Raw genomic sequence first — 18,820 nt, 5'->3', positions numbered from 1 at the left:
GTCCATATTTCAAACTAGCTTATTTTGCCATTAAGTTCCAGATTTGTCCAATTTGTTCCCATTACCCAACCACAGACAAGACTGCTGACAGTGCCAGAGAGCAAACAATGGTGGCAAGTCTCTTACTAGGGCAACCTGATTCCATACAATTACTTTCTCAAAGCTATTCTATGGTGGAAAAAACGTTTTAATCTTGATTGGAAAGCAGTCTCTTTGAGTCCTGAATCTGGTTTTAGGCCAAATAGTCAGTGAACAGTACAATGATAAAGTCAGAGAAAACTTGTCTCTACAGTCCTGTTCCAAACAGCAGAAAAGATACAATACCTCAAAAGACACTTTGTTGTGACACTTCTTACAACAAATAACACCAGAAAACAAAGACCAGCTGTGCTTCATGAACTGGAGGTAAGAAACTTCCCATCCAAACCAAAATGTGATGACTACCAGAAGGATTTGCCAGTGACTTGAGCTGGACTCAATCAATCCTCCAGTAAGTGAGTGTGATATTGGAATAAAATAAGACACTCAAAGGTCACTCAACAGTTAGCAAGAAAGATTTATTTAGCCATGATTAAAGGTATCAAGAAAGACATTGAAAAACCTCTTGAGTTGATATAGCTTAATAAAGATCCAGTTGTAACCTATTGAACAAGTATGTAAGTCCCCAGGCTCCCAGTGGATGCTTAGTATCCAGGTAATAAGGCAGTGACATCAAGTCTCCTGAGTCAACCACATCTTGAGGAATGTCTCAATATCTTTCAAGAAAAAACTAGGTAACATGCTGGATTAGCAAATTATTATTATGGAGAATGATAGAGTTATCATTTAAAATTTATCATTGAAAGGATGATTATAAAACAGGAGGGAAAAAGTGCCCTCATCTCAGGATCAAGGAGGAAACTTTGATTCACTGCTACTAATAAGCTATTGTTTTGCCATATCACTAAATTGTCCATGTTCTCTGACCCACAAGTACCTCTACTAGGCATATAATTCAATGCCAAAGATAAAGGGTTTATGTGAAGACTGAGAAGAATGAATGCAGAGTACATTTAGAAAGAGAACCATTTATATGATGGTAACAAAGGATAACAACTAAAGGCATCAGAACTCTGTTTAATAAAATGACCAATCCTGACTCCAGAAGACAAAACATAGGCTTTTTTCAAATGGTGGCCTTGACATATGAAACTGTTAGTAGTTTGTTTTGCTTAACTATATTTCCTTATGACAAGTAAAGTAACCAAGATGTTTAAAAAAATAAAAGAGCATCAATAATTTTTTTGTCTTTTAAATGGGAATAAATTTCTACAAAAATAAACATATTCAAGTATAAAAGGGTTGTCATTGACAAGCTGAGCCTTTCGTCTAAGCTCTTTTGCTCTAAGCTTAATAAAAAAGTGGAACCAATTCCATGACTGCCCTATAAAATGTCAGTCACAAGAAAACTATATTTTGGAAAGTATTTATTACCATGGAGTGTTTCCCAGTCGTTAAATACTCAAGTGCCTGGCAGCTTCTCTAGTCTTTGCAATTTTGATTTTGTGGTATAGTCAATGTGAAGTCAGAGCATTTGAGTAGAAATGTTTTAAAAAATAAAGTGTTTTCAGAGACTCAAACATTAAGTCTAGTTAAATAGGCTTCCCAGGCAGCTTTTCTGTACATTTCAGCTGCTTCCAGATGGTTGGAGGCTGTTAATATGCCACGGCCAACAATGATGACATCAGAACCTCGATTGCCAATGACTTCTTGTGGACTGTTATACTGTTGGCCAAGATTATCCGCTGTGAGGAAAAAATAAGGAAACTATTTATCTTATGACAAGAGCTAAAACAATTTGTATAAAAGCATCTTTCATATTAATTATCTCACAAAGAAACTTATAGCAGTTTTAACTAAAATGCTAAAACCTAGTCTTCTTGTCTTTTTAATTCTCATTTTCTTATGCCATGGGCAAAATGAAACCTCTCTAAAAAGGTGTGTTGAAGGAAATACATGCTTATTCAGAGAAGAATAGCACTGACCCTATATTATATGCTTTCCATGTTTTATATAAGCCAGATTTTGGAAAAAGCACAGCTTATATTTGGACCAAAACAAAGAACAAATGTCTTATACATATATAATGTTATTTAACATTTTTGTAGAAAAGAAAACATGTTGAATGATTTTATCCCTTTATTTTATTTTTTGCTTTTCTTAAGGTGTCTTGTAAAAGTAAATCTTTATTCCCAAAATTCTTATTTGTACCATAAACCATTAACAAGCCCTTCAATTTTATAAATGGAAAAAAAAAAATAAGTCACAATTCCCATGGCATTCACTATCTTCTCAAACATACATATGTGTATGTGTACATACCTTATCAGAATTTGTCAGTGTAGCCATATCCTGATTCATGACAAAATGATGGGACACTGGGTATTTGAACAAAAACTGATTCTACCAACTGGTCTGATCAGATACAGCATCATGGCTAAAAAAAGTTCTTTTACAATGTTAATCATTTTGAGGCTTAAAAAAATTTACACTGAATGCCAATACCCAGGCAGGATATTCAACAAAAGGGTGGCTCAGCAGCTAGGTTTTTGATGCATTTATATAAACTTATTCATGAATTCATTTAGAGTTAACTTCCTATCGGTACAGTTTCTCAGGGAAAAATTTCTTATCACTCATTTACTGCATTAGCTTAAATAGTGCTGCCATGTTATTTTATCTGAAACTTCCTCCTTTACACTTTTTGGAATTCACACTTCAACTCAATAATTAAGAGATGAAGGATTCTTTCATTTATGCAATCCTGGTTTTAGGGACTATTATGCTTTAAGCCTTGAAATGTAAAAAAGCCTCTATTGGAGAATCCTCCAATAGGTGGAGGTGAGCACAAATAGGCTGCAAGATCACTTCCATGGAAGGAATATTCACATCCATGAATATTAGAACCATTTAAAAATTATGTCTGACTTCTCATACTAAAGAATATACACCTTTTTAATGTGTGCTTCTATTCTCATGATTTTTTTCCAGGCTAAAGTACTTGGGCTATGTAATTTTTTAAATAAACAAATCTTAAAAATGTTCATTCACGTTTATGTTTATGTATCAGAATTCTCCACTCTTCATTTGTGCTAAGTCCCAATACCATGTTTAATTTTAAATGGCTAAAATAATGCACAAATCCCTAACTGAAAGCACATTGGTCAACACCATTATCTCTCTCCTCTCAATATACAGGATCCTCAAACCCTTAAGGGAATAACATCCCTTAAAGACTGCAAGGATGTTAGGGTAAAATTCCAGGCTAAGCCTCCCCATTATTAATCTGAAATAGATCATTTCAAACTAGTTTAATGTAGACCTCAAATTAGCATGTAAATAACTTATAAAAATGATAGTTCACTCAGTTAATAAGTATAATGGAGACAACATGATCTATGATTGTATTTACCTCCAGCTTGTATTTGCACACCTGGAGTCAAGTGAAGAAGTTCTGGTTTCTTGCTTACTCTTGAACCAGAAATAAAACCAATTACAAATTCTGAATTTTCCTCAGCCATTTTCACCTGGTAGAATGTAAGAGACAAAACAGATTTAAATATATAGGACATTTACTTATGGGAATAATATGCTTTCTGATCTCAAACCTCACTATCTTATGGATTTCCTTTCACACTGAAATTATGTAAATGCAGAGTATAAAGCATGTCACCTTTGATCTGGGATCATAATCTTCTTTCAATTTGACCCTATCTATGACTGAAACACTATGACCCTTCAAAACACTAACAACTCTAACACCTGGCAGCAGTCACTTAAAATCTGGATATTATATATACTGGTGTGACAGCAGATTCCAAGATTTATGGTATAATTGAGGGATTACCAACCAGAAAACCCACTGTAAAACAGACTTTCCCATTTGGTCCTTAAAAAAAAAAAAAAAAATTGTGTTATTATGAATTTGCTAATTCTATGACTGAAAATATTATATTCTTTGAAAGAACTAAAATATCACAAGATATATTATACCTAGGTAAAAAAAAAAAAAAAAAAAAAAACTAATTGTGAAATCTGTATTGATTCAAATCAATCATGTGGAAGAGGAACTCTGTGGACATGCATCTTAAGGATTCTCCAAAGACTAGATTATTTACACTTTCAGGATGATTTAGGTATTAAAAACAAATTTGATAAGAGCATAAAATTATTCAAATTATGGTAAAGTTTGGCTATGTCAGGTAGCTAGAGTGGTAATTATGGAAAGCTGTTGGCTTAACTTGATTCTCAGAGAAACTAAGCAGAATGTATACACATGTTAAAGGAAGTACAAAAGAGAAGATGCTGTGTTTGGAGCCAAAAAGAACTATGTTTGAATCATTCTACATTTACTGGAATTTTTTTTTATACTAGAAATACAGAAGCAAGTCATTTAACCCCTATAAACGTGAATTTTCTCACCCATAAAACCAGGACAATGACAGCACTTATCACTAGAAGTTGTAGTGAGGCTCAAATGAGATAATCTATTTCAAGTTCTTTAAAAGTCTCATATAAGTGTTAAGTTATCAATAAATTCAGCCCTAATTTCTAGGGATTCAAGAATACTTCTGAATAGAACAAGATAAAAGAAAAAGGGAAATGATCACCTAGCATATCTAATGACAACAGTAGTAATACCTATTTTTAAAATTTACAAAATCCTTCACATTCATCTCATTGGAGCCTTACAAAATCTCTGAAGGACTTACTTCAGATATTATCTCTATTTTACAGCTATGGAAACCAAAGTTTACTGTTTAAATGGCTTCTGGAGCTGCAAGAGGTAGAGGCAGCCTCTGCATCCAGGCTTTGCTGGCTCCAAAGCCAGGGCTTTCTTTTCCACTGTGAAATGCTGTCCTGGGCAAGTCATCTGAGAAAATGGATGTGATAAGTAATTACACAAATCCACAAAGAACATAGACCTTAGATCTGGTCTATGTACACATACTATGGCAAACCTTGTTTGCTTCCCTCTTGTTTCTCCCTACCTAACCCTAGGTGGGCCAAGCCCTCACTTACAGCTGCTTTCGTGTAGTTGCCCGTGGCCAAAGACCCAGAGGAGCTCATTTCTGCAATCAGGAGGCAGCCTCGGTGCATTGGCATCCCCACTTCACTCAGGCCTTTCACAACTCCTGAGCCTGGCACTACATGGGCATTTACTAGATCTGCCCAGGAAGCTATTTTGAAAATACCACCTAAGAGAGAGGGGAATAGATAGGATTACTCTCAAGTAAAACTTGTTCAAACAAGAGACAACTACAGAAATGTGAAATTTAGTAATACTATATTAATACCCAGATACTCCTGAGAACTTGCAGCTTTGCAAATGTAATTGCACCCAGGTCTCCACATTAAAGGTGTAACTGAAAAGCTAACACTTCCCCAGAGTAAGTAGCTTAAGACTATAAAAAGTGAGGTTAAATTTTGCAAATATTTTTCATTAACATGGATTGAACATTGTAATCTTAAGCATGCAAGGAAGACAGATGTTAACAATGCTATTTTTTATTTTATGGAAATGTTTTGCATAACTTCACATGTACCTTCTTAACAGGAATGAGGATAGGGAGGGAGAGAATCTGGAACTCAATTTTTAAAAACAAATGCAAAAAACTTTTACATGTAAAATATTAAAACAATTTTTAAATAAAAATTTAAAATACTAAAAGAAATGCCATTTTTTCTTGCACCAAGATGTTTGAAAATTAACAGACAAGCAAGACCCTCAAAAGCAAAATTGGAAACATGGTTTAAGGAACGCAAAAAGGGGGTTTTAGGAGATTAGAAGAAATGTTTCTAATAAATGCTACTGTAGCTTTTCAAACTGATAAAGAGAAACCAATACACTTTAGGATGAAGTACTGTTTTTCATGATTTTTAGGGCCATCAAATACCAATCACCTAAAGTACCATTAAAAGAATAAATTGTCATTTCTCATTCCTGTCAAAACGTTAAGCCTGGCAACCATCTTAAGAGACCTGGTCCTTCCATCTTGGTTCTTCTTATCTCCATTCAATTTCCAAAGCTTTACATTCACTCCAACTGTTTTCTCATTTCCCAAAATGAGGAAAATGCCCTATTCATTAACACTGAAAGCCCATTTAAAGAGCGGGGGCACACATTTGTGGTGTTAGGTAGCAGTAGGCCTGGTAGCCTCTATTTTAAAGATGAGCAATATATAGAGACACTACTATCTCAACTGACAGCAAGCCAGACATTTCTAATTATTAATATTGGCTAAATGCTTTACAAATATCACCTCATTTGATCCTTGCAAAACTTGGAGAAAGAACTGGTGTTACTGTCCCTGTTTTATAACTAAAGAAACAGAGGCAGGCAGATTAAGTGGACTCAAGGTAAGTATTTAAGGTCAGAATTGATCCCTGGGGTTCTTGACTCTTCATCTATGCAATTGCTTATGTCACAATTTTAACATGTTAACTTTTAACTTAGCATTTAATGGTGAATACAATAATCCCAGAGACATAGTAAATAAACTATTTCAGTAGACAAACTCTGCTTTATTGAAAAATCCAATAAAGAATAGCACAAAAGCTTGTCTCTTGGAATTCAGTTCTCTCCCAGAAGGAAAAGCTTTACAAAGACAAATTGTATTCAAAATAATTCCAGGTATAAAATGAGAGATATAGCTAACTCTAGGTATAAGATATTTGATAGACACCTATTAAGACACACCTAGGAACTATATAAAGCTGATAATACATTTTTTGCAGAAATGATGACCACAATAACTAGAGAAACATTAATTTTTTTCAAGGGTTGGCTGAACCAATATAATAATAATAATAATAAAATACTACTAAATCAATTTATTCAATGCCACGTCAAACTACCAAAGAATAGAAAAAAATAGAAATAAATTTATCTGGAAGAACAAAAAACTAATAATCTTATAGGTAACAATGAAAAGTTATATTTAAATCAACATCTCACACCATATAAACAACAAAAATCCTGAATGAATACATGACTTAAAAGGTGGCATCACAAGCATATTTAAAAAAATTATTTTTCACACAAGATAAAACAGATACTTTTGATTACATATAAAACTCAAATTTTTACAAAACCAAATCTAATGCAATTAAAATTAAAGAGGAAACAACTAAGAAAAAATTTTTTTCCATCAAGTTTCTCAAGGTCTCCAAGGAAATTATTCAAATTTATGAGAAAACTATTTTCTAAAAGAAATATGGCCAAAGAATTAAAATAGGTAGTTAAAAAAAAATTAATCTAAACTATCAACTGTCACATTAAGAAAAAAAGTTTCAGATCACTAATAACTCATCAAATGTAAATCAAAGTATCTGATATTCTGCCTTATATCCATCAAATTAGCAAAAATGACAACTTTTTAAGGGGTGGAAGGAAAATAAGTGCACTAATGTGCTGTTGATGAAACTGTAAACTGGTCTAACCTCCTTTCTGGAAAATGATTTGGAACAAAGTTTAAAAAAAGAAAAAAAAAAAAAAAAAGTTCTTAAATTGAGAATATTTTTTTGACCCAGATATATGTGTTTGTGTGTATATACATATATATGTATGCACACCCATATAGAGAAATCAAATGAAGAGAAAGAGAGAAAAATCAAAGGAAGAGAAAAAAAGATTCAAATGCCAGCTAGTAACTGAAAACTAAAAGCTAAGATGTCTAGTTAGCTATTGGGGAAGAACTAAATTTTGTAGTATATGAATTTATTAAATGACAAAATGGGCAATTTCAGAGAAAATTTTGAAGACGCTTCTGGACTGACCCAGAGTGAAGTGAAGAGAACTAAGAGAACAAGTTATACAAAAACCATAATACTGTAAAGAAAAACTTGAATCTTAAAACTCTAATCAATGCAATAATTAATTCCAAGTACAGAGATCTAAAACAAACATGACATTCATCGTCCTGACAGTATTATTTAAATGATAATATTTAAAATGCAAAAAGAGAGACATATAGTTTTAGACATGACTAATTTTTTTTAATTGTTCACTCTGTTGGTGTTTGCTCTTTTTTTCCCCCCTTCTTGATCCGATTTTTCTTGTGCAAAATAATTATATAAATATGTATATATACATTGGATTTAACATATATTTCAACATATTTAACATGTATTGGATTACTTACCATCTAGGGGAAGAGGTGAGGTGGGGGGGGGGGGGGAAAGGAAGGGAAAATTAGGAACATAAGGTTTTGCAAGGGTCAATGTTGAAAAATTACCCATGCATATGTTTTGTAAATAAAAAGCTTTAATAAAAATTTAAAAAAAAATCATTCACTAGAGAAAAGGGAAAAATAGAAAAGAGAATAAATTTATAAAACAAAATTTTTTTAAAGAAATACAATTCTTACCTTCATATTGTTTCTTTACTGTGTTTCCTATATCTGCAAATTTTCGGTCTTCAAATATTAAGAACTCATGGATTTCTGCTAGTGCTTTCAAGTTCTCCATGATCTCCATATTGAAATCATTAAGAATATCTACATGAGTCTTGAGCATACAGATGCTAGGACCAAGAGTGGCTGCTAGCTGCAACAGTTCTTTGGCCTCAGTAACATCAGCAGAAAGACACAAGTTGGTCTGCTTCTTTTCCATAAGCCTGAGAAGTTTTGATGCCATAGGATGGGTCCCAGGGAGCTGGGCACGCATGCCAAAGCTAAGTTCTTTGAGAGTTTCCTTTGCAGGTTTGGTACCATTTTGCTTAGCAATTCCAAAGTTGTTATCCTGAATAAATTTCTTCACTTTCCCAACCATCTCAGCATTAATCTTTTTCTGCTGCTCAAGAATCTCCAGAATCTTTGACAAGGTACACACGGAATGTAAGCGAATGCCTTGTTCTTGCAGCTTGGCCTTGCCTCCCTGCTCTCTGTCCAGCAACACGATGGCATCCGTGACTTTCAAACCTTCCCTCTGAAGAACCTCAACAGTTTCCCAAACACTAGAACCACTGGTCACCACATCTTCAATGATCAAACAGGTTTCTCCTGGATTAATAGTTCCTTCTATGATTCGTTTAGTACCTAAAAAAACAACAATAATAATAACAAAAAGCTCTATTGGCTTTGATTAAAAATACTATGGCTTGTCTACTCCAATAAAGGTCTATTTTCTTTTGTTCATAAGAAATACACCTTTGGCTTGATTCCTACTATTTCTGAACTGCTTTATTTTCACTTAATAGGAAATGATGACTAACACTTTTATTAGGGAAGCAGAGAAACTCCTTTCATTTTTAAGAGTGGAATGTCAGCAAGATGTACTTTTTTCTCTACTCTTCCCACCTTCTCAAATTAGCTGGAAGTACCCATCAAGATAAGCCCAAACATTTTCCTTTGGAACATATGTCTAGAGGTTCTTTTCAACACATTTTACAATTAGTATAAATGTTTATTTATAAAGACATGATTTAAGTGAAATAAAGGAAATTATGGGTAAATAAAAATTACCCGTCTCATCAGGAGCAATTTTCTTATAATTTGAAATAATACTAATATTTACATAGTTCTCATCTCTTGCTAAAATTTTTAAGGTATACAGGACATCCTCAATTTGCAGATTAAAAAAACTGAGGCTCAGAGGGACTGATTTACTGACAACACTAAAACAATAGTATCTGGTACAGTGCTAGCATCAAAACTTCTGATTGATGTGGGCTTACTGCAAATTTTAGGAATTTTTCTAAACCCTAAGGCTGATGAGTCTGAAAAAATACTTCTTTATAATTCCATGTGGAGTTTATGCTGCTCTATTAGATTATTTGCTTTAAAAAAAAAAAAATAGTAGACCATACTGCTATACTGACTTTGATACCCCAATTCTCGCACCTCATCAATGGAAGAGTCTTAAATCCCAGAACAAATTTAGCTAGAATGAAGGACAACCTAGTGAAAGTTTTGTCTTGTACAAAATCTACCAACTCAATCTCCTTCTTTCTTCAAATCATTTAAAGCATTTAATTTCCCCTGCTAATTCATTACAATGTCAACACAAAATCTTATAAAAATAGTAGCATAATTTGCAGCACTGTATTCAAAATAAACTCCATTTAAGAAAACAATTTGCACATCTCATGGTAAATAATTATAAGTTGGTTAAAAAAAAAAATCAACTTAATTCATTTTGACAAACACTCATTAAGCACCTACTAGAGCAAAGTATAGCACATGCAACTAAGAAAAGACTTTGCATGAATTAGCCCAAACTTGAAATTTTATGGTTATGCATAAAATAATAATTGTAAAGCATTTAGCATAATGCTGGGTACCTAGTAAGTGCTTTATAAACATGTTAGTTATTATTATGATTGTAAGAAACAAAGTATCTATTCAAGATCTCCAGACTTACAAAAGATAAATGCAGGAAAGATCTGTTTTACATTCTATCAAGTCCCTGCCCCCAAGGAGCTTACATTCTAGAAGAGGGAAGAAAGATATAACAGTGAGAGCAGGAAGCAAAGAACAAAAGATTCCTTTCAAATCTCAGGCCACCAACTCAGATCACAAAAGGGAATCCCTGCCCCGAAGGAGCTTCCATTCTAGAAGGAGGAGATGATTCTCTGATGCCCTTGTAGGTTTCTTTTTTCTAATTTGAATTTCATTTCTCGAATTTAATTTTCATAACTGTGAAAACCAAATATGTGCCCATCTATTTCTCAGATAATGATCCTAATTCTTACCATAATCTTTTGTCTCCTTCCTTCGAATGAGCATTGGAATTTGGTTGGTTGAGCAGATAACTGTTGCCAAAGGCAAAGCTGTATAGGGCACTCCACATACGGTGTCAAAACTGATCCCTGCATTTTGAGCAGTTTTAAACAAGATATCTGCAACCTGGAAGAAAAAAATACTAGATGATTCTCTGTGTGGGTATTCAAGTCAATTTATCCATACCTTTCATGATTTTACAGATTTTAAATTCATCTTTTAGCTTTCACCTCTCTAGACTGAAGAATCTCATTTCTGTAGGTTTTATAAAGGCTTTTGTTCAGATGAGACAGGAATAAAATAATTTGAGTTGGAAAAGACCTTGGATTTCATTTAGTCCAATGCATTCATTTTATTTAAGTTGAATGACTTGCCCAGTCCCACCTACCCCACAATTAGTAAGTGGTAGAATGAAAAGTCAAATTCTTAATTCCTCATGTCTCACATGATTAGCCAGTGTGAGAGCATGTTGCATGGAAGGAATAGCATCAAAGCCAGTGTAACTAGTTCACTAAATGTAATGTGAAAAATTAATATTTCTCTCTCGTATTTAATAACTAATTATTTTATTAGGAACAAAGTTTTTTTCCCCCTTTTCTACTTTCTCAGTAATGGAATCTTTATTGTGGCCTCCACCCCAATATATCCTAGTCACTCTCTCCTTCACCCCATTAGAACAAAAGGACTTATTTTTCCTCAAGCATACCTTATCTGAAATAAATCCAATCACTGGGATTTTCTCATGCATATCCTTATCTGAAATTATCCAAGCATATGCAAAATATTACTTGAGAACAATCAATTTTCTTGCTCAATCCAATTCTCCCATTTTTTTCCTCTAACTTTCCCTTTTATATATAATCCTATTCCTCAATGACTGTGTGGCCTCCCTCCCTCCCTAAGGGGAGGACCTGTAGTGTTACCCGATACCCCAGGTAAATGCCCAAATAAATGCTATTTGCTTGATTTGGAGACAGTTTGAGCTTGAATCCTTTCAAAGATAACACCATAACACATCCCTATACCCCAACATTTTTGGCACATTCCAACCAACTAGTGTGGGAAATGGCTCTTAAAGATTTACCCAGAACAATAATCCCTAAACTAATCTATTTATTTAGTGCTATACCAATCAGATTCCCAAGAAACTATTATAATGACCTAGAAAAAATAACAACAGAATTCATATGGAACAACAAAAGGTCGAGAATTTCAAGGGAAGTAATGAAAAAAAAAATTAAATGAAGGTGGTCTAGCTGTACCTGATCTAGAACTATATTATAAAGCAACAGTCACCAAAACCATTTGGTATTGGCTAAGAAATAGACTAGTTGATCAGTGGCATAGGTTAGGTTCACAGGGCAAGATAGTGAATAAAAATAGCAATCTAGTGTTTGACAAACCCAAAGATCCCAACTTTTGGGATAAGAATTCATTATTTGACAAAAACTGCTGGGAAAACTGGACATTAGTATGGCAGAAACTAGGCATGGACCCACATTTAACACCACATACTAAGATTAGATCAAAATGGGTCCAAGATTTAGGCATAAAGAACGAAATCATAAATAAATTGGAGGAACATGGGATGGTTTACCTCTCAGACTTGTGGAGGAGGAAGGAGTTTGTGTCCAAGGGAGAACTAGAGACCATTATTGATCACAAAATAGAACATTTTGATTACACCAAATTAAAAAGTTTCTGCACAAACAAAACTAATGCAAACAAGATTAGAAGGGAAGTAACAAATTGGGAAAACATTTTTACAGTTAAAGGTTCTGATAAAGGCCTCATCTCCAAAATATACAGAGAACTGACTTTAATTTAAAGAAATCAAGCCATTCTCCAATTGATAAATGGTCAAAGGATATGAACAGATAATTTTAAGATGATGAAATTAAAACTATTTCCACTCATATGAAAGTGTTCCAAATCACTATTGATCAGAGAAATGCAAATTAAGACAACTCTGAGATACCACCACACACCTGTCAGATTGGCTAAGATGACAGGAACAAATAATGATGAATGTTGGAGGGGCTGTGGGAAAACTGGGACACTGATACATTGTTGGTGGAGTTGTGAAAGAATCCAACCATTCTGGAGAACAATCTGGAATTATGCCCAAAAAGTTATCAAAATGTGCATACCCTTTGACCCAATCATACTACTACTGGGCTTATATCCCAAGGAAGTACTAAAGAAGGGAAAGGGACCTGTATGTGCCAAAATGTTTGTGGCAGCCCTTTTTGTAGTGGCTAGAAGCTGGAAAATGAATGGATGTCCATCAATTGGAGAATGGTTGGGTAAATTATGGTATATGAATGTTATGGAATATTATTGTTTTGTAAGAAATGACCAACAGGAGGAATACAGAGAGGCTTCCAGAGACTTTTATGAACTGATGCTGAGTGAAATGAGCAGAACCAGGAGATCATTATACACTTCAACAATGATACTTTATGAGGATGTATTCTGATGGAAGTGGATATCTTCAACATAGAGAAGAGCTAATCCAATTCCAATTGATCAATGATGGAAAGAATCAGCTACATCCAGAAAAGGAACACTGGGAAATGAGTGTAAACTGTGAGCATTGTTTTTGTTTTGTTTTCTCTTCCCACAGTATTTTTACCTTCGGAATACAATCCTTCCTTTGCAACAACAACAACAACAACAAAATTCGGTTCTGCACATATATATTGTACCTAGGATATACTATAAGATATTTAATATGTATGGGAATGCCTGCCATCTAGGGGAGGAGGTGGAGGGAAGGAGGGGAAAAACTCGGAACAGAAGGGAGTACAAGGGATAATGTTGTTAAAAAAAAAAAAATTACCTATGCATATGTACTGTCAAAGAAAATGTTATAATTATAAAAATCAATTAAAAAAAAAAAAAGATTTACCCAGGCAAACATCTCATCAGAAAAGAAAAAAAATTCTAAGGATGGACTAATGGGTACGTATTCCTGCTCCAGATGTTTCCTCAGACAAGTCTGGGGAGATGTTAATTCTTCCTTTCGTGGTATGGAAGTTAATGTTTCTTTGACTAAGATTTGGGTAACCTAAGTGTCATACCCAAGACAGCTCACCTCCTATTGTGTTATAACTCTTCAGCACAGTTCTTCAAAGGGCACATGAACTGTGAGGTCACTCCCACAAGCACGGGTCTGAGAGAAAGTCAAATGACTATTCTCTTATCAATAATGTGCAGGCCTTATCAATAAAATGATTAAATTACCCAGAAACTAAGTTCCCAAAGTTATTCTAATCTTCACAGGGTGAATATGTGAGTAATAGACTCCACAGGGTAATAAATGTGTTAAACCGCAGTTCTCTTTTATTGCCCTCAGTCCAGCCTCGGTTTCTCAGTCCAGCAAAGCCTCCCCTCCCTCTTTATCAGAATACTTGATAAGGATAAAAGATCTTATATTTTAGAGTATCAGAATGCCTCTCCCCATCCCAAGCAATCGGAACGTCTGTAACAGTCTTATCAAGATGCCTCTCCCCACGGAAGCATGCAAAAGTAATACAAAAGGTACAATAAAGATTTGATTTTCATTCTGTTTGGCTTCCAATGCTCATAAGGACGTTTGGATTTTTATTTTTGGAGGGAAGTCTGCCGGGCTACATTATTTCCAGCTGAATATTACTCTGCACCTGTCCATATCCAGTATTTCTAACTTACTAGATAAAATTTTCTTCCCCATCCTGTAGCTTGTGAGCTCTTATTTTTAGAGAGGATAAAGTATATTAAATATGTTGTAGCCCAGCTGTGTGACCCTGGGCAAGTCACTTAACCCAAATTGCCTCAGCAAAAAAAAAAAAAAAAAAGTTGTAAGTGATAAATTGAACAACTCCCAGCAGTAATCATTCTTCATCTACAAGTTCATTGAATGAGTGTTTGTTGTCATGTGAAAATTTCAACTATGGATTATAGCACAGTAGCTCCATGTAATTTAGAAAGATGGTCAATAAGACCAGTGTTAGACATGTGAGAACCTGGGATTGGATGTAGAGAGGTAGAGGAGGAGGAAATATAAGACTTCTAAATCCAATTTCCCAAGGACTTCTGCCAAACCTATCCTAAACTGTTTTAGAGTAATAACTAACAGCTGTATGGTCATGTATTTCATTTATACTTTAACATATTTAACATGTGTTGGTCAACCTGCCATCTTGGGGGGGGGGAATGGGAACAAAAAGTTTGGCAATTGTCAATGCTATAAAATTACTCATGCATATATCTGGTAAATAAAAACTATTAAAATATTTTTTAAAAAGGATAACAATAATAGTTTAAGATCAAGGAACATTAAGTTTACAGTTGGAAGAGTTCTTTAGAATCAACTGGTCTGACTCCACTGCAGATGAAGAAACTGAATCTTGTAGAGGTTAGATGGTATGACAAGGAACAAACAACAATTAAGTATTGCTTACAGCTGAACCCTAACAACAGATCTAGTCACCCGATTCTAAATCCTAATTCTAAAAGTTTGTAAAGTAGCATGTCGACAATCTGACCTAATGGAATCTGACACCAATGAATCACGTGCATCCTGACCCCCCCAAAGCCAGTCAGTTCTAAAACAAAGTGTCATCGGAGGAATGGAAAAAGACTATATTCTGCTGTACCCGTAAGCGAACCTGTGCAAAGCACAAAATCAAAGACTACAATATACTGCACTGTCCCCGCACAAGAGAATGAAGCTAATACTTTGGCCCCATTAAGTTCAGACACAATTTTCTTTCCTAATTGTATTGATAAATTCACTTGAATATATTCGATTTCCTTTAGGAACAAAATCCTTTAGAATTTGAAAACATGCATTTTCTACCGTTTGCCTAAGAAGAAATTAAAGATACAGGTTCCCCCTCCCCCGCACCCACCCACTGAAGTAATGCAGGAATGTGACCTCCAACAGCAGGCATAAATGCATAATTAATTAACTGCAAAGCAAACCGGAAAGGGCGCTGCCTCGAAGGACCTCGCAATTTCGGCCCCCTGATGTGCTCATCCCACTGCTAGCGCAGAGATGAATAACTGCGTGGGTCAGGGACCTGGAATCGGGGAGCCCAGATGCCTCAGTTTTCTCATCTGCGAAATGGGAGTTCTACCACTCCCAGCCTTCCGGGGCTGTGAGAAGAAATAAGAAGGGCTCACATTCACAGAGTTCACCACGTGCTGCTGCTCTATGATGACTACCTTATTCTAGCCCCTTATTCTAGCCTAATCACACCAGACGAAACGAGAAAAGCTAACGCTTCTCGGGTGACGCTCACGACAGCCGTCATTACTAGATCTGTACGCGCATTGTACACCTCGTAACTGTCACGGTTACCGAGTTTACATAAAAGCGTTTCCCGTCCCTGAGGGAAGCACGGCGGCAGCTCCGAGCCTCCGCCGGGAGTCAGGAAGATCCGAGTTCAAAGTTAAAGTCGGACGCCGATTAGCGGTGCGACCCTGGACCATCACCTGACCCAGCCTGCCTCCATCCGCAGGAGAAGAATGGAAAGCCCCGCGGTCCCAGGCCCGACCCCCACACCACGTGGCAGGCACAAAGGGAGGGGCAGCCCCGGACCCAGGAGCCCGGTTCCCGTTCGGCGTGCGCACGCCTCCGAACCACTCACTGAACGCTTCAGAACAAGAATACACGCTAGATAACAGCTCGCCAAGCGGATGCCGATCAGCAAAGGACAAGTGGTTTCCCTCCCGGGGAGCTTCGGAAATTGGGGCCTAAAAATAAATAGCAAAACCCTTGTGGCGGGGGTTGGGGGGGAAAGGAGGGAGGTTAAGGGCACCCTGTGGTACCGTGCGACCTTCCGCAGCGACACCCCCAACCCCGGGCGTCGGCCTCTCGCTTCCCACCTGTTTGAGGAGCAGGGGTCTGGAGACGATGCCTCGCAGGTCCACATAGACCGGGGAAGTGAGCCCGCTTTTGAGCACGAAGTCCCCGAATTTGAACGCCTGCGCCTCGTACAGCGCAGTCACCAAGGGCCCCAGTTCCTCCACCGCGGAAGATGCCATGACTGACGATTAAAGCTCGCTGTCACCCGTTAGCCGGCCAGAGCTTGGCGCGCTCGGTGACGTCAGAGCCGCCTAAGCCCCGCCCCGTGCGCTCCGCTGCCGCCTGGTGCGCAGGCGCGGCTGGTGCACTGCCAGAATTGGAGCACGTGTCCTAAGAGTTCCTGGAGCTCGTGCTTTCCTCCCGGTACTCCAGCGCTAGAGTGCCGGAGGGGAACGGACGCTTTAGTGATTCATTCTCACTTTGCCGCCGTCTCGTGGCCTTTGCATCGGACGCGGTTCTCAAGCCTGAAATTTTTCCCTTCCAACTTAAAACCCATCAATTCTTAAGTCATCTCCAAATAAAAAAAAAAAAAAAATTAAAAAACTACAACAAATTTTGTTCTCCAGAAAAAAAGTAGTATTTCCCCCAAGGGGGAGAGAACCTCTAGCACAAAAAGGATAGGGGTATCTATTCCAGAAAAGAAAAGAAAGGTCTCGTCTAGAAAGCTGCCTTTCCTCGGTCTCCCAACTGTTACTGACTCTTCCCTGAAATTTCTTTGCGGTTACTCCTCTGGTCACCACATTTAGAACTGGACAGCATCTAAAGGAAAATTCTATAGGCCTGCTGATGAGGTCAGGAAAAGATTTGGAGCTGTCAAGAACTGGAATCTAAGCTAGTCAGCACACTCATAATCAATAAAAACACACCTTTTATATCTCGTCTCTGACATGCTAGTCCCTCCCCTGATTCCCCATTGGCTGGGATTACAGTCTATCCTGAGAGACGCCTGGGAGTGGGAGTCCCCAAAATTACATAATGCGCTTCTTATTCTAATTTATGGCGCCCCTCTACGAGTTGTGTATTACCTTTACTTTCATATCTTAGGTTTCCGGCTCATTTCTCTGGATTTCTCTGATTTCAGTTTCCTAACAGTGGAAACTAAGCCCTCATTCACTTCTCACACTAGAATAGTGTTCTATCCCATAATATCCTATTCTATAAACTAGAATCCCAAAGTTCGATTCCCGTGTTTTACGAGGGAGGGAATGGAGGCTCAGAGATAAAGTGACCTAACACACCTAACGTGTCAGGTGTGCTGGTCACACAGCAGTTCCGGTCTTCTTCCCCCTTCCAAAGGAAGTGAGACCCTCGGGGCCAAGATTGCCTCATCTTTGTGTCCAGCACCTGTGCCAGGCATATAGTTGGGGCCTCATTAATGCTTACAGTTGATTAACAGAAATTGCGTCAGGAGGAAATCCCACTTGAAGTTGCCGAAGAGAGACTAGGACAGTGTGTGGTACGGAAATGGTGAGGGGTCACCATTTAATAAAAAAAAAAAAAAAGCTGGAGAGAGCTAGAAAAAAATCAAAGTTTATTGTATATTCTCCGGAGAAGGGCGTCCCACCCTTCCAGCAGACAATAGAAGAGAGGAAGCGCCTCCAGTGGGCAGGATCAGCACCTTTAATCCCTAACGCAAAACACCCCCTCCCACCACTGGCCCTCATCGTCATTGGCTGAGAGTCTTACATTCTAAACTCGAGATCTGCCCTTGAAATTGAACTTGACCAGTAAGTACATAGTTGCCCATATTTGGCTGAAATAGGGAGGAGATATCATGAGAGGGGGCAATTATGTCCTTGATTCGATGTTCAGAGTCCTTCAGGCCTACACTGAAGTAGATGAAGCCTTACTCGATTTTCACAACTGTCTTGAAAGATCTCACCTCATCTCATTCAACAGGGAAGAAGAAGAAGCCTTCACCTTCCTACACTAGAGATTTCAGGGGATTCCCTTTTGGGTGAACTCTAGGATTCCTTTGTCTGTGAAGAGAATTATGATTTTCATTTTAATTGAGATAATATGTGTAAGGAATACACCATAATTTAGATTTTCCCAGCAGATTCTGATTTGGAGTCAGTTTTCACTCTGCAGCTTGAAATGATCAATTCTTGACAAAGGTCTCCTGTGTGGGTTAAGTGAAGTGAATCGAAGACTGCAGAACCTGTTCTCCTTATAGGATCTCTACCTCAGCAAGGAATGATCCTCG

The 18,820-nt window shown here is 36.9% G+C and overlaps 1 protein-coding gene across 1 annotated transcript; it reads right to left on the bottom strand.

Annotated features, from left to right (window-relative positions):
* Positions 1-543: 543 nt before the first annotated feature.
* On the bottom strand, positions 544-17,459 carry UMPS (uridine monophosphate synthetase). Its single transcript, XM_074301447.1, has 6 exons — positions 16,635-17,459; positions 10,733-10,886; positions 8,409-9,077; positions 5,062-5,237; positions 3,452-3,566; positions 544-1,784 (listed from the first exon to the last, which is right to left on the bottom strand). The coding sequence occupies exons 1-6, from the start codon at positions 16,791-16,793 to the stop codon at positions 1,615-1,617; spliced, it is 1,443 nt and encodes a 480-aa protein (XP_074157548.1). The 5' UTR covers positions 16,794-17,459; the 3' UTR covers positions 544-1,614.
* Positions 17,460-18,820: the final 1,361 nt, after the last annotated feature.

This window comes from Sminthopsis crassicaudata, chromosome 3 (genome assembly GCF_048593235.1).
Source record: "Sminthopsis crassicaudata isolate SCR6 chromosome 3, ASM4859323v1, whole genome shotgun sequence".
NCBI classification, from domain to species: Eukaryota; Metazoa; Chordata; class Mammalia; order Dasyuromorphia; family Dasyuridae; genus Sminthopsis; species Sminthopsis crassicaudata.
This window is presented reverse-complemented; position numbering and strand designations above follow the sequence as displayed.